Raw genomic sequence first — 24,740 nt, 5'->3', positions numbered from 1 at the left:
CATTTTCAGATCTACACACATTTTCAAGAATATTACTCCTCGAGATGTTATGTTTTCTGGGCTTGACAGCTTTGACATAGATTCCAGATGTTGCTCGAGTAACTAGCATTCACGCGCATTAGTGATATCGGGTCCGGTCTGAGCGTTTTTGGGCGACCGCGCGTTTGAGCACGTATGCACGTTCCATAGGGATAAATACACACTCACATACAGGCGATCCCTTCCAAGGACCCCCCGTTTTCACAAACATTTGTAGTTCTGAAGCCCATTCCAAGGACCCTCTATTTTACAATAAGCTCGCTCCCGAGCCCCCATTTTTTGTCTCGCCCGAAGCACACCCCTTCCACTTTTTTGGTCGGGTACCCCCCCCCCATCTGGATACAATATACTGTACATAATACTGGACTGCTACAACGTATGTCCATGCATGACACAAGGTCTGTATCATGTCATAGAAATGAGCTATTTATTGGATTAGGATTAGATGCCTCAGTAATTGAGGGGCCGGAGTGAGGTAAATATCATGGGTGGAAATCTCTCCCCAAAGGAAGGAGGGACCATGGGCGGATCCAGGATTTTCCAAAGGGGGCAGATTTTCCCTCTGAAAATTTGACAATTAAAAACTAGCACATCAATGATATGGACCTCATCCGGCATCTCGCAAAAATATTTAACACAATTTTAATTTCAGCCCAGTTGACACTGTAGTGAATTATATTGGTGACATAAATTGATATAGAGTTGAAATTGATGAAGAAATGACATTGAAGCATTTTATGTGATCTATGAATAAATTTCTTATGAATGAAGTATTATTATCTAGTCAAAGTTTCTTAACTCTGTGTAGAACCTTGGTGAACCTACATAATGTAGCTCTCAGATGGAACAAAAATAACCAAAATCAACAAATAAATAAGTAATTTTTGGGAGTTTTGAAAATATATGAATAAATTAGCATATTTAATGAGTTTCAAATTCTATGTTGAAATTTTGTATCACCACCTCGAGCTATCATATAAAACAAACAAAATTGAAACTGATCAACAAATGAAGAAGAAAAAACATTTTTTGTAATTTATGAAAAAATTTTGCATTTAAAAATTAGAATAATTTTCCAGACAAAATTTCAAAATTTTGTGTACAAGTTTGGTGAAACTCATGCAGCTCTACCAGATGGAAGAAAAAAAATCAATATCTGTCAACGAATAAAGAAGAAGAGGAATTTTCTGTGATTTCTGAATACATTTCGCATAAATTAGCCTAATTAATTTTCTACTGAAAATTTCAAAATTCTTTGTAGAAGTTTGGTGAACCTCATAAAGCTCTACAGATGGAAGAAAAAAAAATCAAAATCGGTCAACGAATAAAGAATAAGCATTTCATGTGAATTTTTAAAAATATGCATAAATTAATTTTGCATAAATTAGCATAAAAATTGTTCTAGTCAAAATTTTAACATTCTGTGAAGAAGATTAGTGAACCTCATGAAGCTCTACCAGATGGAAGAAAAAAAATCAAAATCGGTCAACAAATAGAGAAGCAGCATTTTATGTGAATTTTTGAAAATATGCATAAATTAATTTTGCATAAATTAGCATAAAAATTGTTCTAATCAAAATTTCAAAATTCTGTGTAGAAGATTGGTGAACCTCATGAAAGTCTACCAGATGGAAGAAAAAAAAAATCAAAATTGGCCAACAAATAAAGAAGCATTTTAAGTGAATTTTTAAAAATATGCATAAATTAATTTTGCATAAGTTAGCATAAAAATTGTTCTGGTCAAAATTCTGTATAGAAGTTTGGTGAATCTCATGGAGCTCTACCAGATGGATGCAAAAAATTCAAAATCAGTCAACATATAAAGCATAAATTAGCATATTTAATGAATTTAAAAATTCTGTGTAGAAGTTTTGAATCCCCTACCTAGTGCTATCATATTATAAAGCAAACGGAATTGAAATCGGACTTGAAATGGCGAAGTAGTAGCATTTTGAAATTGTGGACGGACGACAGACGACGGATGACGGACCACGGCATAAGCTCATCTTGCACTTCGGGCCGGATAAGCTATAAATTATCATATAGGGTTAGACACCACAACCAGGTTTAAACAGAAAAAAAACTTCCAAATGAAAAAGGTATACAGTGTAGTTAAAAATGTGGTGTGCATTTACATAGATGATATACATGTGATGTTTATGTGCAATTTATGTTACATCAGTTTACATCAATGTTACATCAGCTGACAAGCAATCAAATTCACAATTCACAATCTACTTCTAAACCTCAGGGGCTGTATAATTAATGTACAGGCCTTATTATGTAATGATGTAATGGTGGTCAATGCATGGATACCATATATGCAGTGTAGTATGTACAGTACATTGTATACTGTATAGCACCTATGGATAAATGACATTTTCTTTTATTTGATAAGATATATTTCGCAAATATCCGCAAACCCCAATTTAGAGGAATAAAAGCAATATAGTTAAACGAAGCTGGTTGCTACTGTTCAAATGGTATCGTCTAATATCCAAGAACCACAAGACGATGAAACCTATATTTGGGCTGATAAAAGGCTATAAAAATTGGTAAATCACCTTTTAACTCGACAATAGTTTGAAAGTACGAATTTTAGGAAGATCAAATTGGCTGCCCCCAAAAGCATATGAATAGACACCAAAACTAAAGAAAATTATCACCAAATAAAGAAGTTATGGCCAAAAATTTGATTTTGGGGGGTTTTGGCAGCCATTTTGGATTTTGGCCCAGCACACTTTTTCTCGAACCCAAAATAAAAAATATAGTCATTTTATGTTGAGATAAGATCAAAGGAACACAAACAAGTGGAACGCCTTTTGCTGTCTCAACTGCATCACGTGATTCAAAATAGCGGCAGTGTTGACTTTGAAAACTACTATAAAATAATTATTCACAAAAAACACCATTCACATAATGATACAATCTATCAATTACCTCTAAAATGGACAAAGTTCTATGTCCTTTGACTTTGGTCATGTGACCTGAAACTCGCATGAGATGTTCAGTGATACTTTATGACTTATGTCCAAGTTTTACGAACTAAATCCATAGATTTTCAAAGTTATGATGGTAATTCAACAAATACCCCTCACCCTAAATGACCTTTGACCTTAGTCAAGTGACCTAAAACTCACGCAGTATGTTAGGTAATACTTCACTACCCTTTTGTGTGACATGAACTAGGTCCATATACTTTTTAACTATGATGACGTTTCAAAAACTTAATCTTAAGGTTAAGATTTGATATTGATGATGACGTCGCCGTCACCGCCGGAAAAGCGGCGCCTATAAGTCTCGCTTCAAAAGAATAAGATAACTACCTGCCCCTGAATGTCCTGAAAATTGCTGTAATCTTTCACCACTAACAAGATCCCAACAGGCAATAGTATTATCAAAAGATGCAGTTATGACCTTGAGATCGTCAAATTTGATGTCAGCTACAGTGTGCGTCTGAAGAACCTTCAAGCATTTACCACTGGCAACATCCCATAAACGGACAGTTAGATCATCTGAGCCTGAAAAGCAGTAAACAGTTATCTTCATGTTCCACTAATAAACACCAATGCTATTCAAATATATGTATAATTAATCACTGATGGTCTTTACAAACTACCAGTTGGAAGAATCTCTGATGATACAGTATTCAACAGAGGTAAAGCAATTAATGAATGAAAAGGCTTTTATTATCTTTGGCTTGCAAAGTTAGAACTTGAATGCAAACTTGAATACAATCCTTTGAATTATTCCCTTCTATTGTGTACCAGTCCCCTCAAAAGCAGATAATGTTGTTACTTGGTTAAGATTAGTTTTAAAACCTTTATACATGTACTTTCTGACTTACATAAATTAAAAATTCAAATCTAAACTATCAAAAATACAAAATACCTGAGGCTACTTTCCCTTCCCTGTAGTGCAAGGAGTAGACACGTGCTGTGTGTCCTTGTAGAGTTGTACTATCAAACGCAGATCCATCTCTCAGCTGTTTCAGCCTCCAGAGAGCCTTTTGATAGACTGTCTTCCAGTGAAGTCCATTCTTCATTCTACTCCCGCAGGTACCCTCGTCAGGGTCCTCTGGAACTTGGATTCCAAGGACCCTATCGTTGAATAATGACACCATGTAGCAAATAAAAAAACACAATCTTGTTATTATCAAGGAACACCACATGGATGCTAGTAGTCCAGGATAGGCCCATAGAAAATTGACCAAACCTTGTTTTATTTATACAATATTTTTTTATGGTTTCTTGTCAATTCGAGGGTGCTGATTACGACTCTGAATGATGCCACTCGTGTAACCTTGAGCATTTTCCGCAAATTGGCAAAATCCAATATGGCCGCCAAAATATGCAAATTACCCATGAAACTCATTAAATTGTTCTCACATTGGCTGTGAAATTCATGAAAATGTGTGGCAGGAGTGAAATACAATCTTAAAAATAAATTTTTGACAAAATATTTATTTTCCATATATTCAAAATGGCCGCCATAGGCCATTGTATACACTATCATGTACAATATGAATAGGGAAAACTAGTTTTCACAAAAATGAGCACTAAACTGCAAAAATTGCGATGTATGAACGAAGTAATATATGCAAATCATCATTACTAATGAGATAAATTATTTATTATGTCAAATATTGGAACATTGCTGTATTTTGATATCTAAAATAGCCGCCACTGGCCCAAAGAGTATTGGTGTACAATGGCAATGGCCGGGACCAAAAAATGACATGATTGAGCATTAAAATGCAGATTATTAAGATAAACGAGTGGAATACTGACTAAAAACATAATTGTAAATATGCCATTTATGTGGTAAATGCTGTATTTTGAAATTCAAAATGGCCGCCATAGCCCCCATATTAATCATGTACAATGAGAATAGAGAAACTAATTTTCACACGAGTAAGAAACATAAAATATTGTCTGAAAACATGTTTTATAGCAAGACATATCATTTCTTTTTGTCATGCATGAGATATATACTGTATTATGAAATTCAAAATGGCCCCTATAGGCCCTAACAGTATTACCTACAATGTGAATTGGGACATATAATTTTGTAAGAATTTGGATTTGCTTGACTAAGACATCCATATAATCCTGTTGTATGAGTAAAACGTTATTTTAAAACATTTTTTTTTTAATCATCGCATTTCGTCTTCCATATAGGTGATAAATACTGTATTTTGACATGCAAAATAACCTCTACAAGCCCTAAATAAATTATGTAACATGCGAACAGGGAAACTAATTTTCACAAGAGTGAGAATCATAAAATGCATATAACTGTGATGTACGGGTATTAGCTTAAACATTATTTCTAACTGAATACATCACATATTGGTCATGGACATGGTGGAGGTAATAAAATAAATGCTGTACTTTGAAATCCAAAATGGCTGCCATAGGTCCTCAAAGTATTGTATGCATTGTAACATGGGACATATAATTTTGACAGAATTTGGCTTTGTGAATTGTGATGTAAAGGTGAATTATTGTCTAAAACCATGGTTTCTAACTAGATATATCATACATATCAATTTGTTTGCGCTCCTTTTTTGCAGTGCATAGCGTGTTAAATTATTTCCCTATGGAGAATAATAGAAAATACCCCGTTTATGAGGGATTTGCTAAGATATCTCCCAAACGCGTCAACAAGGTGATCTATCAAAACAGAATAGAATAGAGCAGATTCTCACCTTGAACATGATATGATTTTCATTTAATTTTAGTCAAATTAAGTTCTGTCACTTTTGAGGTTTTTGGAACCTTTCTTGATGATTTTGGAAATCCATTTGTACATGAGCCAATGGGCAAGTGCGGGAAACGAAACGTTTGGTGCGACTTCACATTGTTGTAAAAAAATATATACGTCACAATAGACCCTATCAAAAAAAAAAAAAATTGCAGAAAATGCTGTAGATTGCGAATACCTAAGAATGATTTTGATTGGATAAAAAAAACCTCTGTCACTTTTCACATTTGCAAAAGCTTTTGCAATAATTGGTCACTATAGTTTGGGGGGTTCAGCCGATGGCATTGTGTGTACACAGTATGGTACACAGAACACACGCATAGCTAGGCAACGCAGCGCGTGAAGAATTTTGCACATTTTCATTATTCATACAACGACGACTTGAGTGTATGTTGGATAGGACCGTACCATTTTTGACCGGGGGGTGTGCCAATGAATGCAAGTGATCAAGAAGAGTTACAAAACTGAAGGGAGTGAGAAAACAAGGAAAGTGAGAGGGAAATTTATGAAAACAAGTAATGCGAGGAAAAATGACAAGAAAAGGAGAGAAAGGAGAAGAAGTGAAAACACGCGCAGCTGAGTGCGCTCACGATATGTAAGTTGAACACCCCTGCACCGCAATGTAGCAGCCCGCCACTATACACGTAGACTGTCTGCACGATGCGAAGACAGCGGCGCGTATTAGTGACTGTGCGTTAAACGTCCCATTTCTATGCCTTATAAGAGGAGCGTTTTTTGTACACAACAAATTGATATGTGTTGCGTAATTAGGGTGATAAATGCTGCATTTTTAAATTGAAAATGGCCACCATAAGCACTTATCGTATATATACAATTTGGGTGGAGACAAATGATGTTCACAAAAGGGCATATGACAGCAATTTTGAATGTTGAAATACAGTATTTATCACCTAACTGGCAGAATAAATGATATATCTTAATAGAAATTATGCTTTCAGACAATATTTTACTCATAGATCACTATTACGTGCATTTACATGTATGGTGCTCACTCTTGTGAATATATTGGTTTCCCACTTTGCATTGTACATAATACGGTTAATGTCGATGGCGGCCATTTTGAAAGTTGAAATACAGTATTTAACACAAACTTGAAACCGGAATGATATATTTCGTTAGAAAATACGCTTTTAGACAGTATCCAATTAATTTATGACATATATATGCATTTTAGCGCTCAATCTTGTGATTTCTTTTCTCCCATTTCTCATTGTGTATAATACTTTTAGGGCATTTGGCAGCCATTTTGAATATCTGAATACAACATTTACCACATACATAGCATATCAATAATACATTTTTCGTTAATAATTATGTAAAGTCAGTATTCCAATTGTTTAATCTTCATAATAAGCATTTTAGTGATGACTCTAGAGAATTTTTTGGCCCCCATTGCAATTGTACGCAATACTGTTTGGGCCAGTGGCGGCTATTTTAGACATCAAAATACTGCAATTTTCCCATATATGACATCAAAATTATATATCTCGTTAGTAATGGTGATTTGCATTATATTACTTTGTTCATACATCACTATTTTTGCAGTTTAGTGCTCATTTTTGTGAAAATTAGTTTTCCCTATTCATATTGTACATGATAGTGTATACAATGGCCTATGGCGGCCATTTTGAATATCAGGAAAATAAATATTTTATTAAAAATTATTTTTTAAGTTAGTATTTAACTCCTGCCACACAATTCCATGCATTTCACAGCCAATGTGAGGAAAATTTTATGATTTTCATGAATAATTTGCATATTTTGGCGGCCATATTGGATTTTACCAATTTGCGGAAAATGCTCAAGGTTACACGAGTGGCATCATTCAGATTCGTAATCAGCACCCTCGAATTGACAAGAAACCATAAAAAAATATTGTATATATAAAAAAACAAGGTTATGCCTCTTCTATCCTGGACTATAGTCAGTTTTACCCACTGGGCCTGATAATATGCCAACCATATTAAAGACCCATACGTGCTTTAAGACCCCCCCCAAAAAAAAAAAAAAAAAAAACATAAAATGGGAGGTTGTCAGGGCCTGAAAAGAGGCAAAACTAAAACTGACAGCCACTTTTCTATATGGCACATCATGTTACAAAGTGATAAAAACATATCCTAGACCATTGAGTGGGGCATTCATGGCCTGCATGGCCTTGGAGATCATTGATCAATTTGCTTCGTATGCAAAAATGATTATAATTATGATTGATAGAGACACTGAAAGGCAATTCCACTTCATTATAATTACAGTAACTACAAGACATCTCAATAAATGAGGAAGTACGTTTTCGATTTGCAATAATAGCTGACCTGGCTTTTTTAAACTTCTGTAAACAGTTTCAAAACATACATTAAAAATGCAAGCCAGGTCACCAGCTCAATGCAAATTAATATTGTATTATACATAGTAAAATACAGATTTAGTTGCATTTGTGGCTTCCTGCATTTACCCTAGTTTGAGGTCTTGCATATGCTCAAAATTTCTTGTTTTTTGCTAGATTTGGTTTGGAAATATGGACCTGACTTTCAGTTTCAGATTGAAATTACAATATTTTCATGAAATGAAAGGTCTGCTTAAAATGCCTTGTCCAGGAAATAGGATTTATCAAATCAGAACATACGTATGAACATAATATGACAGAAGATAATTTTTATATTTTATATACTCCAATCCTGATTTTAGTTTGCATTACAATTAATAGAATTTACATACAGTATGTAGGTAAGAGTCCTTTGGATCTGACATTACCTGCAAGACTGTTGCCATGCCTCTGTACACTCTGTCACCATTTTATTCCAGTGATGACTGACTTGACAGCATCTTCCAAGAGTTATAGGATCAAGCCAAGACAACAAATAGTTTGCTAGTTCCTTGGGCAAAAGTCGCAAAAAATCCCTTTTCAAGAGTCCTTCCAATCTAGTGGATAAATGGCGGAGTTGTACATCCCCCGATGATGCAATAAGACAGTCTAATGCTGAGCAACGCTGATCATTATTCAGGTCTTGAATAAATGTTTTCTCCATGTGACATAACCAGTTTTTGAACTCAGTACCATCCATGTTGATTAATGGCTCTCTCATCTACTGGATTCCAAACAACACATTCTCTATACAACACAGGCTCCAATTTATATTTATTGCCAATGCTCACCCTTTTCTGTCATTAAAAAAAATAATAGGATAAAGAGGAGATTGATGCCTGGTAAAAGATTTTTTTTTTCAAAGAGAAATTTAAAAATACAAAATGAAAATATACCGGTTATAAATAAAGAGATGTTGAATGCATTGTGATACTCTGTCCAGTAAAACATGTAACAACTGCACCAAACATTGGTTTTATATGATTAATATAAAATGGTATACTTTAACGCGTACTAAAAAAGTACAGTTGTGTCTGCAAGTTTCCAGGTCAACATGTAGTTAGAGGTGGGCTGTAGAGGGTGACATTTTCAGATAATGCTCATCACACCTTAGTTTAATGAATTAGTGCACACTGACAACATAATCAGAAAAAAAAATTGAAAAAAATGCGAAATCCAGGGTGCCCTGGCCGAAAAACCCGAAAATCCAAAATGGCCGCCGGATTACCTAAAAAACAGGTTTTTGGCCATAACTCAGTCATTTTTTCATCTCTTAGCCTAGTTTTGGTGTCTAAACCTATGTTTTGGGGGTCACTGAACACATTTATTTCATTCATTTTAATAAAATAGTGAGAAAATTCATGTTATATCAGTATTTAATCAAATTTCTACTTATTTTCTCCAAAATGTGAATTCTAAAATATTGATTCCTACAGCTGACGTGGGCATCACATTCAACAGTTTAAGCCTTCTTTTTTTTTTGCCTTGTCTCATGCCTATTATCCCAAATTTTATATCCACTTTGTAAGTATGCACAAAATGTTCGAGCACAGCTCCCTTTATCACTGCATGTAATGTATCACTATCACCATGCAATCTCCTCAAAACTACAAGTTACATTCAATAGTAGCATCTCTTAACAGTCAGCGCATCCCTCTGTTGTGTGAGCCACACATGTGAAGTATTTGATGCAGGTAATATCTCTACCCTTGTTCAGCATGGAGTCAAGTTAAGGCTTCATGAAAAGTTAATTGCATACATGTATGCCGACCCTGAAATCCTTCCTCAAGAAGGTCATATCAGCGTTACAGGCACTGACAAAACTAGTAAGTTATGACGGACACAAGTCATCAGTCAGTCGGCAAGCCCTGAAAAAGTAGCTTCTTTTATCCAAGTGATATTCATGACTATAGGGTTTTTGCATTATTAATGAGCTTGGTGCGAACCAAAACACCTCTTTTTATTCTGCCATTGCTGCTCTAAATATTAACCAAATTTCATGTTTTTGGTATCTTTGCAAAGAAGAAGAATCATTCTTTCAGGTCATGTGTTTGGAATTTTTAAAAAATGTTGTAATATAGGGAAAACTTTTGATATAAAACATGAAACAAAATGATTTTTTTCATGCAACAAATGTTGTTGTTTTCACACTTGATTTGTTTGAGCACAAATGATTTTTAGATCATAATAAAGCTGAAGATCTACGCTTTAATATGATATGATTTGTATAAGAAGATGTATCTTAGATGGGTCAGCAGCCAGCTTTTCATAGGCCAAGTACATTTAGCAGCTCAAAAACAAGAATACTGCACTCTGATTGGTCACAGAGACCACACACCCACGCAAATTCCAATGTTCCCCACACTGGGCCTCTGCACGGTCACACTCACCATGTGGTAATCTCTTCAAATAACCCGCGCCTGTTGTTGTGAAAACATTATTCAGCCAATCAGAACTCTGGATTCTATGTTACTCAGAAATTTTAGAAATCTCGTCTTGCATCTTGATGGAAAAAGCTGGCTGCTGACCCATCTAAAAGATGCCACATATCAAGAGTGACATTGTAAGAAAGTATAGAGTTTGAGCTTTCTGATGATATAAATAATGTTGGTACCTAAAACACAAAATGTTGCACAATTTGCAAGTGAAAACAGAGGAAGAAAATTCTGTTAGATGCATATTTTCTGGTAAAAAAATCACTTATTTATCAAAATATTTTATTCAAAAGAAATAACCAAAATGAAAGAGTAACATTTACTCTTCCAAATGGTACAAAAATAATCAATTTTACTCCAGGAGAAAGTGGTAAAATTCTTTGAGAAAAAAGTCTCACAATTCACGAGATTTTGCAGGGACATGAATTCAGCCACGAGAGGACTTGGATAAACCTTGCCCATTTGCTCATTAACACAGGGGCTTGCCGACTGACTGTCATCCATGTGGGAGACCTTCGAGTGTGAGGTTGCATCTGCAGGCAAAACAAAGAAGCACAGCCTCTAAATGAACACCGATTTGCTCTGATGGTATACATTGCTGCAGCCATTCTATATCACATCCCGGAGTATGAGGCAACATTGCATCAACCTACATGTACTTGTTCAAGCCTGCCACCTGTACCTTGAGAAGTTGAGTGTGACATAGACCCCTGTTACATCTGAAAGTTTCCTACCCGAGACCCGACCGAGTCCACTTGCAACCTTGACTGGATTATTGATGGATTAGCTTCGCGAACGGACCGAGTCCGAAATGTGGTCTGTTTACATCACAGTGTTCATTCCCTCCCCTATCGCCCTATCTGTACTGTTTCGAGCGGCATTCGATTGCTGACACCTTTAAAAGGCGCTCTCGATCTAGGCTCCGAATAATTCGCGCGTGCTAATTGAAGTTAACCGAGATTCTGAAATGCTGATGATCCCAGCAGTCGTTGAAGATATGATCGACTTGAAAAGGATACGGTTAAAATGCTTCTTTTCACTCAAATCAAAGACTTTATCAATCACAATTCACATGTCGCATGCCGCAAAAACATTCGAAGAACGACGGGGCTGGGGAGGGGATAGCGCGCGCTATGACGTAATTTGACAGCTGGCGAACGGACCGAGATAGGTTCGAAAGCTTGTGTGCGTTTACATCTACGAATCGGTGGACCGGGGCCGGCCCGATACCTACCCGAGACTACCTCTGGATGTGGTCTCGGGTAGGTTCGCTAAAAGGTGGCCCGAGGTAGGTTTGGGATGTTTACATCTGATTTCTTTCCGACCCGAGGTAGGCCCCGGGCCGGCCCGAGGTAGGGAATCTCTCAGATGTAACAGGGGTCTTAATCATGATAGCACTGAAGGTACTGGCCTGGTTCACATAGTTGCATAACCCTCCCATTCCTTAACATTGTAGAAGTCAGCTCACAGAATGATCTAGTGACCATCCACCCACGTCTTTATAATGATCTGCTGAATAACAAGACAAACACGCTGCCTTCATATAAGGTACTGTTCTCTTTCCAAGTGGAAAAACCTGAGACACTGTAGGCGTGTATTTGCAGCAAATGTGTCGGCAAGCTGCCAAAGATTTAACCACCCAGAGAGGACGTGAGTATGGATTTCAGCAAACTGCAGAAACAGGTTTGGCAGAACCTAGAGCAACTGAATTCCACAAACTCACACCAGAAGATCTCACCAAACTAGCTTCAAACAATTAGCAGCGTAATCAGAATCTGTCAAAGTTTGACAAACTAGCAAAGCGGTCTGCTGCTGCTTCCAATAGAAACTTCACCGTCAAGGGTATTTGAGATATGACCTTGAACAAGGCTGGTGTAGTAACTGGAAAAAGTGACCCATAACATTGCAAAAGTGTTGGATATTAGTGAGCAGAAATAAGTGGAAGAGCAAAACATCCTCTCTCGGCAGAATGTTGCCCAAGCACAACAAGCAGTAGAGTACCAGGTACATGTATGTGCATATATAGGCTGTTACAGAAATGTAAAAATTCGGGAGGTCCATTAGCAAACGCTGATGAGCTTCAGGAATGCCTGGATACCCAGATCTAACTAAGCCTGAAACTATGTTACATGCAGAGCTGTCATATCGCAGACACATATCGCATCAAGATTACTTGGTGCGCCACTTGTATAAGGTCAACCAACCATGTGAAACAGAAATGAAGTTGAACTTGACTCTTCTATTGACTGGAGGAGAGTCTGATAATCTCCCTGCCCATGATCTGCCCACTGAAGATGACATGCATTCAATCTAAAGCCATCCAATGTGATCACACAGTCAACTGCCCATTCCAACCTTGAAGAAAATACTGACAAAGTGGGCATCAATGAGTTATGCAGTGTGATATGGGATTATGACGATGAACGAAACTGGTACCTCGGTATGTGTCAAGACCAACGCCGTGAAAGATATGAAATCAAGCACATGGAAAGAGACTTCAAAGAATGAAAAGGACGGATCAGCATTAGCACTGGAGATGGCCAAAGCATGCTGATGTAAAGACAGTACTTCCGATGCAGATTCTTCCATGTAATGTAATTGGCTTGTGGGATGTATCTTCCAGCAGAAACATTACATTTGTGCTTGACAATTGGCATATCATAGAAGGCTTATTCAAGTCATTTTACAATAAGATATGTACACCCACAGTGGAACTGTATAGTAATTTCTGACTAGAGGTCTGATGACCAAATAATTGGTACTTTAAAGCAGATACAGTATTAGTACTGGCTCCTGGTTACCATGCATGCCGACTCGTAATTCACCAGCCACATACAGGTTTTCTGCACGACACAGTCATGTATGTAGGTTATTTGTATATTTCTCGCTATATTATTTAAAGTAAAATGAAAATACTTTTAGTAGCTAGAATTTATTATTAAGAGTATCATAGCTAATATGACTTGAAGAAAATACAGAAAATAAAGTACAAAAATTACGGTTGGGGTAGGGGTGAAGGGGAAGGAAAATTTAACATTAAAGGTCCTATGAAATAATTGTAAAACTTTCAATTTTTCGTTGAATAAGTGTTCCCGCATCGCAATTCTCCGCACCATTCTCTTTAGAAAAATATAATTTTAATTTCACAGCCAAATGAAAGTGGAAAATTGCCCATTTTCTGTGCCAATACAAAAATTCTGCAGAACGTCTTTTCGGAGTATCACGTGACCAGTGATGTCACTTGAAGAAAGCAGCACCAGCACTGGTGGTTTGTTTTGCTGCACGGTCCATAGGTTTCATGTGTGGATTCGCTTTGTGATGTTTGTTATTGTATTTTTCACTTCTGAATCTTAATTTCATGCAAATCTCGATCTTTACAGAATCTAAGGCATACCACACAATCATGATTTCCAAATAAATTTCGAGCCTCTGGGCCTCGATTCAGTGCAGAGTACGCGGCAGCGTAGCCGGCATAGAGATCACTGGCACTGGTGCACCCTGCATGAATGAATCGAGGAGCTCGCCCAAAGCAAGAGCATCGACGCATTTTCTACACCACAGTCGAGTGGAGGCGAGAAAATAAGAGAACTAAATGAGATCAAACATACAAATTGGGACTATCTATTATACAAAAACTCGGATAGATTGTTATTGAATAGAAATCTGGAATTATAAACCTACCAATAGTTGTCAACAAGCCTTTGTTGATCCAGATTGGCATTGCCATTGGCATCATCTTCCTCCTCGTCAGCTCCGTCACTGGCTGCAGGCTAAAATTGATATGGATTAATTATTCCATCATTTCCATTTCTACCATAATCAGACTCGAAGCTAGGTCTTTCGGAGAGAGAAGTAGACCACTCCGATGCTGACTCTTCATCCGAAGGGGAGGAATTCGCCATTACTATTAGTAAAGGTCAATCTCAAGTTCAGTAAAGTTAGCTCAGCTCTGTCAAAGTGCACGCAAACATACAGTAAATAAGCCGAACGCGAGCCGCTAGCGAAAGCCGACTTCTGAAAGTGACGTCATTATGATTGACAGCTCTATTCGAGGTTTTCGCCGGAAAAAAGGTGGGCGTTCCCTGTCAAGTTCTTTGCCAGGGAATAACTCTGAAACTATCAATCGTACGCAAAAATAGGTCACAGATTCGCAATTTTCATGGCAAAATACCTCTACTAACACATCTTTAGTTTTAATTTCATAGGACCTTTAAATATGGGGGAAATGTGAGTATCATGTAGAAGATTAGGTCTTACACCAAAACTATAAATACGTGATTTTTGGTTTTACCGTGGGTGTTCCTTTTACCTTATCTCAACATGAAATGACAATATTTTTTGTCTCGGGTCCGAAAAAAAAGTGTGCCGGGCCAAAATCTGAAGGGCAAGTCCAAGAATTCGCGCGCATTACGTATACATGGGACATTTCAGAGGCTTTAATGACCTGAAAAATAGTGTTAAATGACTTTGATTGAATTGAATACCCTCATGATGTTAGACATCTAGGAGAAGAATAATCATGCAAAAAAAGGTGACATATGACCTCGACCTTGACCTTTTAGAGAGAAAAGATGTGCCATTACGTATGGGATGCAGAAAAAAGACAATTTTTCAAACATTTTTTTCAAGTTGAGAATTCTCTGAAAGTATTTCATTTGACAACTTGTAACTTAGTGTGATAGAAGTCACAATACTATACATATCTAAGGCAAGTTTCATGTCATATGCCAAATACTTCTAATTACAGACTCTAATTAAACAAATTAATGACATGTTACGTATGGGACAGTTACGTATGGGACATTTTGTCCCCATAGAGAACGTACACAATTTTCCCTATAATTCAAATAATTGAAATAATTTAAAATATAGAAATAACAAGAGTGTCATTCTTTTACAATGTTCTATTGAGACATATTTGAAATGACTGAAAAGGAAATTGGTCATTTCAACATTTTTTTTCTTGCTTTTCATGGTTTCGTGAATTTCTTATGTATTTCTGTTATTTTTTATTTTTTTCATATTTTTCAATTTTCACAATTTTTTTGCTTCAATAGTTTTCATTAATCAGTATTCATAACAAATTAGTCTTTAAAAACCAAAGAAAAGGTAAATAATCACTTTTTAGAGCACTCTTGAGAATTGTTTTTCTCCATTCACTTTGTACACAAATCTCCCAATTGACATTGTGTGTAAATGTCCCATACGTAACATGTTGTCCCATACGTAACAATTTCTTAATTAACTCTTAATTAAAAAGTAAACTCTTCTTTTTGAAACTTTTTGTGGTATAACATTTTCATACTTGATAAATTAGAACTTCCCAGAGATGCAACAATTCAAGTATTGTATTATGAGAAATAACTTAAAAAAACATCCTCAAAATGTTACGTATGGGACATTTCATCCTCGGACAAGACCTAATTTGCATAATTAATTAGATGACACCACTTTTTTTCCCTCAAAAGTAATAAGATGTTAGGGGGTCCATGTCCCACCTATGACTAAATCTCAGAAATTTTGTTTTTATTTTCTATGAGTTTTTATAATTGTCCCATACGTAATGCCCATTTTAACAATTATGCAAATTAGGTGCCCCAAATTAGCATAAATATGCATATTATCAAATTTTTCTTAATGAAATTTGAAAATTCAACACTTGGGCTTTCTTACCCCACCAAAGATAACTTCTTAAATTAAAGATGAAATTTTGCCTTCTGGGGTGACCATTTCTTGGACTTGCCCCGAAATGGCCGCCACAACCCCCCAAAATCACAGTTTTGGCCACAGCTTCTTTATTTGGTGGTCTTTTTCTCTGGTTTTGGTGTCTATTCATATGTTTTGGGGGGCAGGCAATTTGTTTTTCCTATAATTAGCACTTTTTAACCATTATTTGTATAGTTAAAATGTAATTATACCTAAATTTTCCAATTTTTATAGCCTTTTTCAGCCAAAAAGTAGGTTTTATCGTCCTGGAGTTCTTGGATATTAGATAGTACGAGGTCAAAAATAGCAAGCAACTTCATAGAGCTATATTGCTTTCATTCCTCTACTATGGGTTTTACGGATATTTGTGGAATATATCTTATTAAATAAAAAAATATTAATTATCCATAGGGTCTATACAGTATACAATGTACTGTTACTGTACATACTACACTGCATATACATGTATCCATGCATTGACCACCATGACATAGGATAAGGCCTGTATATAATCTATAGTGTCAGTGTCATCAGCTGATGAACATGATGAAACCAGCAACGTAAATTTCACATGAAAATATCACACATACATATGTACATCACATACCTAGCCATATCTTCTTCATTTTGAGGCTTTTTTTGCCTGGTTGTGGTGTCTAACTGGCCTATGTTTATGGGGTCAGGTAACTATCATGGTAACGTTGATCAACAGCCAATCAGAACCAAGGATTCCAAGCAAGTTACCATTAGGTTAAGTTAACATAATGGTATTATTTTATGCAACGGGGCCCAGAATAGCTACATGTACAGTGTAAATGCCATCATGTGGGCTTAATTACCTTTTGCCGCCCCCTGAATTTAACAAAACATGTCCTCAGTTTCTGGAATTTCTGTGGCATCTAATTCTAAACCTAAGAGCTCATTTCTACATGAATAACACTTTAAGATTATACAGGCCTTGTCATGGTGGCAAATGCATTCATGCAGTGCAGCATGTACATTGCATTGTATACTGTATAGCCCTATGGATAATTAACAATTTTTTATTTAATAAGATATATTTCACAAATATCCGTAAACCCATAGTAAAGGAATAAAAGCGATATAGCTCTATGAAGCTGCTTGCTATTGTTGACCTCGTACCATCTAATATCCAAGAACCCCAGGTCAAAAAAAAACCCTTTTTGGCTGAAAAAAGGCTATAAAAATTGGAAAATTTAGGTTTAATTACCTTTTAAATCTACAAATAATGGTTTAAAAGTATTTATTATAGGAAAAACAAATTGCCTGCCCCTAAATACATATGAATTGACACCAAAACCAAAGAAAAGACCACCAAATAAAGAAGTTGTGGCCAAAACTGTGATTTTGGGGGGTTTTGGGGGCCATTTTGGATTTTGGCCCAGCACACTTACTTCTCGGACCCGAGAAAAAATATTGTCATTTCATGTTGAGATACATTACAAGGAATAAAAAAAAACTGTTCCCATATTGAAATTACAAAAAAAGTATTTTTGACCCATGTATAGCCCACTCCTAATTATATTCAATTTCTTTGACCCCTAAAACATAGGGTTAGACACCAAAACTATTACAATAGACAAAAAAATGACCGAGTTACAGCCAAAAATTTCTTTTTTTAGCCGAAACGGCGCCCATCTTGGATTTTTTACGTTTTCGGTCAGGGCACCCTGGATTTCGCATTTTTTTTTCATTTTTTTTTCAAAAGTGGTGTCAGTAGGCACAAAGTCATCAAACTAGGGTGTGATGAGCATGTTCTGAAAATTTGACCTAAAATTCACCCTCTATAGCCCACCTCTAATGTAGTCAATTTGACATTTTCTCAACCTAGAAATGTTCTTTCCGATGAATTTTTTTCGATTCGTGTTCCTATGGGTAGAGGTGGGCAAATGACAATTTTTTTTAAAACAGGTGGATTCCATTGCCTTTTTGCCACTGAACACGAATCCGTCAACCATTTTGACCTCCAATAAGGTTTGATATTGGTTCCAGCCATTTTTTTGAACAAGTGGAATGCCTCTGGCCATCTCACCTGCATCACGCGGTTCAATATAGCAGCAGTGCTGACTTTGAATACTACTCTAACTCTCACAAGATGTTCAGTGATACATGGTTACTCTTATGAACTAGACCAATAAACTTACAGGGATATGATGGTTATTCAACAACAAGTGGAATGCCTCTGGCTGTCTCACCTGCATCATGCAGTTCAATATAGCAGCAGAGCTGACTTTGAAAACTACTCTAACTCGCACAAGATGTTTAGTGATACATGGTTACTCTTATGTCCACTTTTTATGAACTAGACCAATAAACTTACAGAGATATGATGGTTATTCAACAAAAAAACCCAACATGGCCAAAGTTCATTGACCTTACATGACCTTTGACCTTGATCATGTGACCTGAAACTCGCACAGGATGTTCAGTGATACTTGATTACTCTTATGTACAAGTTTCATGAATCAGATCCATAAACTTTCAAAGTTATGATGGTAATTCAACAGATAACCCAATGCGGCCAAAGTTCATTGACCTTTGACCTTGGTCTTGTGACCTGAAACGCCCACAGGATGTTCAGTGATACTTGATTACTTTAATGTAAAAGTTTAATGAACTAGATCAATAAACTTTCAAAGTTATGATGGTAATTCAACAGATACCCCCGATTCGGCCAAAGTTCATTGACCCTAAATGACCTTTGACCTTAATCATGAGACCTGAAACTTGCACAAAATGTTCAGTGATGCTTGGTTACTATTATGTCCAAGTTTCATGAATCAGATCCATAAACTTTCAAAGTTATGATGGGAATTCAACAGATATCCCCAATTCGGCAAAAGTTCATTGACCCTAAATGACCTTGACCTTGGTCATGTGACGTGAAAATCATGCAGGATGTTCAGTGATACTTGATTAACCTTATGTCCAAGTTTCATGAACTAGGTCCATATATTTTCTAAGTTATGATGACATTTCAAAAACTTAACCTCAGGTTAAGATTGCGATGTTGATTCCTCCAACATGGTCTAAGTTCATTGACCCAAAATGACCTTTGACCTTGGTCATGTGACGTGAAACTCATGCAGGATGTTCAGTGATACTTGATTACTCTTATGTACAAGTTTCATGAATCAGATCCATAAACTTTCAAAGTTATGATGGAAATTCAACAAATATCCCCAATTCGGCCAAAGTTCATTGACCCTAAATGACCTTTGACCTTGGTCATATGACATGAAACTCTAGTAGGAAGTTCAGTAATACTTGATTAAACTTATGGACAAGTTTTATTAACTAGGTCCATATACTTTCTAAGTTATGGCGTCATTTCAAAAACTTAACCTCAGGTTAAGATTTGATGTTGACGCCGTCGCCGTCGGAAAAGCAGCGCCTTTAGTCTCACTCTGCTTCGCAGGTGAGACAAAAATGGCAGGAAAATTGCCTTTTTTGCAATATATAACAGCATATAATGGGTATTTGTCTCTCTCTTTGTTTTTGAGGGTGCTGAGTTCAAGTATCTCAATATATAAGTCATTGGATGTATAGGCATAGTGAGAAATTGCTATTTTCCCGCCATTTTTAAAAAGAAATGGCAGGAAAATGGCTATATTTTTTACATTAAACAGCATAAAAGTGGTGTGTGATATGTCTCTATGTTTCTGAGGGTGCTTAGTTGAAATATGCTTTCTTTAATAAGACATTAAGGTAAAGCATGGTTTGAAATGGTAAGATCAACATTGTAAGCAAAAATGAATAAAAATAGTGAATTTCATATGGTTAGTAAATTAAATTTATTAATGAATCAATATTGAAAATACATAGGCCTACAGTTGATATTCAAATAAACTAAAAGAAGACCACATCACCATAACATGGACCTTCAGAAGTAGGACATCCCTGACTGCAGGTTATGTGGGAAATATGAGTCACAGTGGTCAAGATGGGGCTAAAAGCTCATGAGTACAGGCTTGAGTGTTTTATAGCCATTCTTGCCAACTCCACAGTCGACTTCTGGATGACAGATCGAGCTGCTGACTGAAGTGCTTCTTCAGACCCTTGGAGTAGACCCTACTAAAATCCTAAATCTCCCCGACGAAAGAACTGCTGGGCATCAACAAGATGGGTGAGCAGAATGCTAGGGATAAAATATGGCAGGAGTTTCTATGCTAGGAGAAACTAGACAGGTAAGAAAAAATTATGGTGGGCAAGAGAGAAGAAACAGGATCTGAAAGAGATAGGCTGACTGCTGCAGTGATTGAGGAAGTTATCAATATAGTGAAGAGCCTGATCAATTACTTCATAAAAACAAGTGGAATGCCTCTGGTGGTCTCACCTGCATCAAGCAATTCAATCTAGCCGTGCTGACTTTGAAAACTACTATAAAATAATTATTCACAAAAACACCATTCATATAATGATACAATACTACGTTCATTGACATTTGACCTTGATCATGTGACCTAAAACTTGTCAGTGATACTTGATTACCCCTATATCCACATTTTATACATTATGTCTATAAAATTTGAAAGTTATGACAGCAATATAATAATTACCTCTAAAATGGCCAAAGTTCAATGACCTTAAATGACCTTTGACTTTGATCATGTGACCTGAAACTCGCATAGGATGTTCAGTGATACTTGATTACTCTTATGTCCAAATTTCATGAGTCAGATCCATAAACTTTCAAATTTATGATGGTAATTCAACACATACCCCCATTATGGCCAAAGTTCATTGACCTTTGACCTTGATCGTGTGACCTGAAGTGCGCACAGGATGTTCAGTGATACTTGATTACTTGTCCAAGTTTTATGATTTAGACCAATATACATTCAAAGTTATGATGATACATGTTAGTCAACAAATACTCCCAATTTGGCCAAAGTTCATTGACCCTAAATGACCTTTGACCTTGATCATATGACCTGAAACTTGCACAGGATTTTCAGCGATACTTGATTACTATTTATCCAAGTTTATCGAATCAGAACCATAAACTTTCAAAGCTATGATGGCAATTCAAAAGATACTCCCAATTTGGCCAGTTTATTGACCCTGACCTTGGTCATGTGAAGTGAAACTCATGCAGAACTTTCAGTAATACTTGATTAACCTTATGTCCAAGTTTCATGAACTAGGTCCATATATTCTTTAAGTTATGATGACATTTCAAAAACTTAACCTTAGGTTAAGATTTGATGTTGATTCCCCAAACATGGTCTAAGTTCATTGACCCTAAATGACCTTTGACCAGAGCGCGACAAACCCGCTTGCCCGGGGCAAGTGAAAATGACGTGCGGGCAAGCACTTCTCAAAGTCAATTGCCCGATCGGGCAAGTGGTTGTTGCTTCATTTTTTTCTGTACCGTACCTCGTTTTCCATAAATCATCCAAAATCCACACTCAAAATCTTGAATAAGCCTTAAAAAATAGCGAGTAGCGCAGTTTCAAATTCCGAAATTGCGTTTATTTTTTCTGTACCACGTATTTCCATACATGGTACGGTACCAGGTATGAAAAAAATCAACGCAATGGCCGGGAAACAGTTGAATGTAGTATAGGGGTCCATTATGACTACCACCATGTGCAATTTCTAATGCACATTTTCCCATTCCCGATATCACAATTCTGTGATAAAATAATTAGAATTACACAGGAAATAAATCACAGAGTCTAGTAACCTCGCATTGGTGAGTTGTCATTCGGCTTTGCTTTTCAAAACGAACTATTAACATCCAAAATAACTCGCCGTATTTGTTAATTATAACTTAAAATTCATTTGTTTCCCTTTTTGAGGGGATGAGGTAAATATCAGACAATAAATCATCAAACAAAGCTCCATCTATTTTACAAGGCCGGCGGGAGGCTCACACACGTGCGCATACTACATGTAGCTAGCCAGTCTGAGCTCTGTCTCTCTGCCAGAGCTCTGGGGGACAATTCGCTCAGTAAAGGCCTCAATGATGGTGATTTTTTTTCAGACAGAGTTTACATTTCGGGTATATTATTCAAAACTTCCAATAAAGTTTAATGATTTCTTCATTGTCATGTATGAATACACTCTCACCGAATTTAGACTCCCCCATAGAGAAATGCAATTTTCGTAGAAGTCTGCGTTTTCAAAGAACTTCAGGAAAAGTTAGGATATGTGGACCTTTATTACATGGCCGAGTACAGGTTATTGTACTGGAATAGGCGAAGTAGAAATTAGATATTGAATTCATTTATATCAAAGTTCAACTCACAGTCACACACACACACCCAAGATTCTAAGCATAGTGAAAAAATTACTTAAAAATCATACAATATTAAACAATGTTAGTAATAATTCATTAATAAGTGAACAGGTATTCCTCAAAATAGAAAAAAAAACTAGAATTTAATTCGTCATGCGGACGAATTAGGTGGTCTGTCTTTATACTCGCCATCATGATCACTATTACCATGTTCATGCAGATCAATGTGATCTTCATGATGACGACTGAATGTTGATTATGAATAGAATACTTGTGAAAGACGGGAGATGATAAAGCACTGTAAAAGAGTCTCTTTGATGTATGACAATACATGTACATGTGATTAAAAAAAAGTAATCATAATCTGTTTTATCTTGCTAAATTTTAACGTTTATACCTTTAAATAATCATAAAGGATCATGTACAAGGTGGTAAAAAGAAAAAAAATTATCTTGTTAACCCCAGGATTCGAACCTGGGATCCCGAGAAAGCAAGTCAAATGCGTTATCCATTGAGCCACGATATTCCGCATAGAGATTACACGTAAGCAATTTTGAGAATTACAATTCCAATTTTGCAAGTGAAATACGTTCATGATCCCGGCATCTGATCAAAAAATGAAGGGCACATTTCGAAAGTTTAGAATCTCGGCTACAACATACTAAAAGCTCAGGGAAAACTGACAAGAAACAATGGAGATATGGCTCACGAAATAGAGGAATGTCGAATCTAGTTTTGAGAAAAAGTCATGTCCCATAGAGATTACACACAAAACACATGAGATATGAAAAAAGCAATTATAATCTGTTTTATCTTGCTAAATTTTAACTTTTATACCTTTTAATTATCATAAAGGATCATGTAAGAAGTGGCAAAAAGAAAAAAAAATGAAAAAAAAATCATCTTGTTCACCCCAGGACTCGAACCCGCGCCCTTTAGAAAGCAGTCAAAGCCACGATATTCCCCATAGAGAATACACGTAAGCAATTTTGAGAATTACAAGTCCAATTTTCCAAGTGAAATACGGGCATGATCCTGGCATCTGATCAAAAAATGAAGGGGACATCTGCGAAAGCTTAGAATCTCAGCTACATGTACAACATACTAAAAGCTTAAAGAAAACTGACAAGAAAAAATGGAGATATGGCTCACGAAATAGCGGAATGTCGAATCTAGTTTTGAGAAAAAGTCATGTCCCATCGAGATTACACGCAAAATGAGGAAAAATGACATGCCTCTTTTCATCGCTGTTTTACGCAATGATGCGTTTCTCAAAACGAAAATTCATGACCACTGAGGAGAAAGAGTACATTCTAAACTACAACATATCGAAATCTGGGCGAAAAACGATCTTTATTCGAGAAGTTACAACCAAATTTGCATAAATTTGATGACGTCATTTTTGAAAAAATGAAATGTTTAGTTTAGGCGCCATTTTGATGACGTCACGATATAATTTAGGGACAATGGTGACATGAAATCAAATCTACAACTCATACTCTATCGATATATGAAAAAAAAATTGGGGGTCAACGGACTATTTAATACCCCCATCTCACTAGATGGCGATTCCGCTGCGATCGTCAAAAATCGACAAAGCGTGGTATATCGTAGCTTGAACGTGGCTTGATCTTTTCAATCTTCTCCGTCGTACCTTGATCTTTTCTGAAGCGGCAAGGATCGCCACCATCTTCCTGGTCGCCACAAAATTTTGAACATGTTCAAAACTTACGTAGTGAGATCGCGGAGGTGCTAAAGCGCATCATAATCGAGTCAAGAGCGTATTACAAACGACATATTCGTAGCTGTAACGAAGCTCCAACGCACAAAGCGTAGTAGAAGCGCATTAAAAGCGGCACCGATCGCCCGTGTTTTTCAGGCCCGTTCCCAAGACAATTCTGCTACGCTGCTTCCGTTTACGAGGCGACTGCCTTGCGCTCGACACGCTTCACACCGTTTCCACCACGACGCTTTCCCTTTGGGTGGCATGTGGCACACGTTCTCAGCCCGCTGCAGGCATTCGCGTTGCGCTTTTGCTGCGCCGCTGATGACTGGCCAGCGATTGAGCAGCGACCGTCTGCGCTGCTATGAAACAACGTGCCGATGGTAGCGGATTATCACATTTTCAACAGATTACGAGGCGACA

At 36.6% G+C, this 24,740-nt stretch overlaps 1 protein-coding gene across 2 annotated transcripts in view; it reads right to left on the bottom strand.

The window, feature by feature from the left end:
* Window positions 1–24,740, bottom strand: part of LOC121415447 (F-box/WD repeat-containing protein 2-like) — a 65,709-nt gene that overhangs the window by 28,313 nt on the left and 12,656 nt on the right. For both annotated transcript variants that reach the window (XM_041608652.1, XM_041608657.1), the window contains exons 2-4: window positions 8,578–8,985; window positions 3,931–4,139; window positions 3,366–3,560 (exon numbers count right to left, since the gene is read on the bottom strand). In XM_041608652.1, coding sequence (XP_041464586.1) covers window positions 3,366–3,560; window positions 3,931–4,139; window positions 8,578–8,909 — 736 coding nt within the window. In that variant the 5' untranslated portion in view covers window positions 8,910–8,985. The remainder of the gene's footprint in view (window positions 1–3,365; window positions 3,561–3,930; window positions 4,140–8,577; window positions 8,986–24,740) is intronic.

Source organism: Lytechinus variegatus, chromosome 1 (genome assembly GCF_018143015.1).
Source record: "Lytechinus variegatus isolate NC3 chromosome 1, Lvar_3.0, whole genome shotgun sequence".
Classification (NCBI taxonomy): Eukaryota; Metazoa; Echinodermata; class Echinoidea; order Temnopleuroida; family Toxopneustidae; genus Lytechinus; species Lytechinus variegatus.
This window is presented reverse-complemented; position numbering and strand designations above follow the sequence as displayed.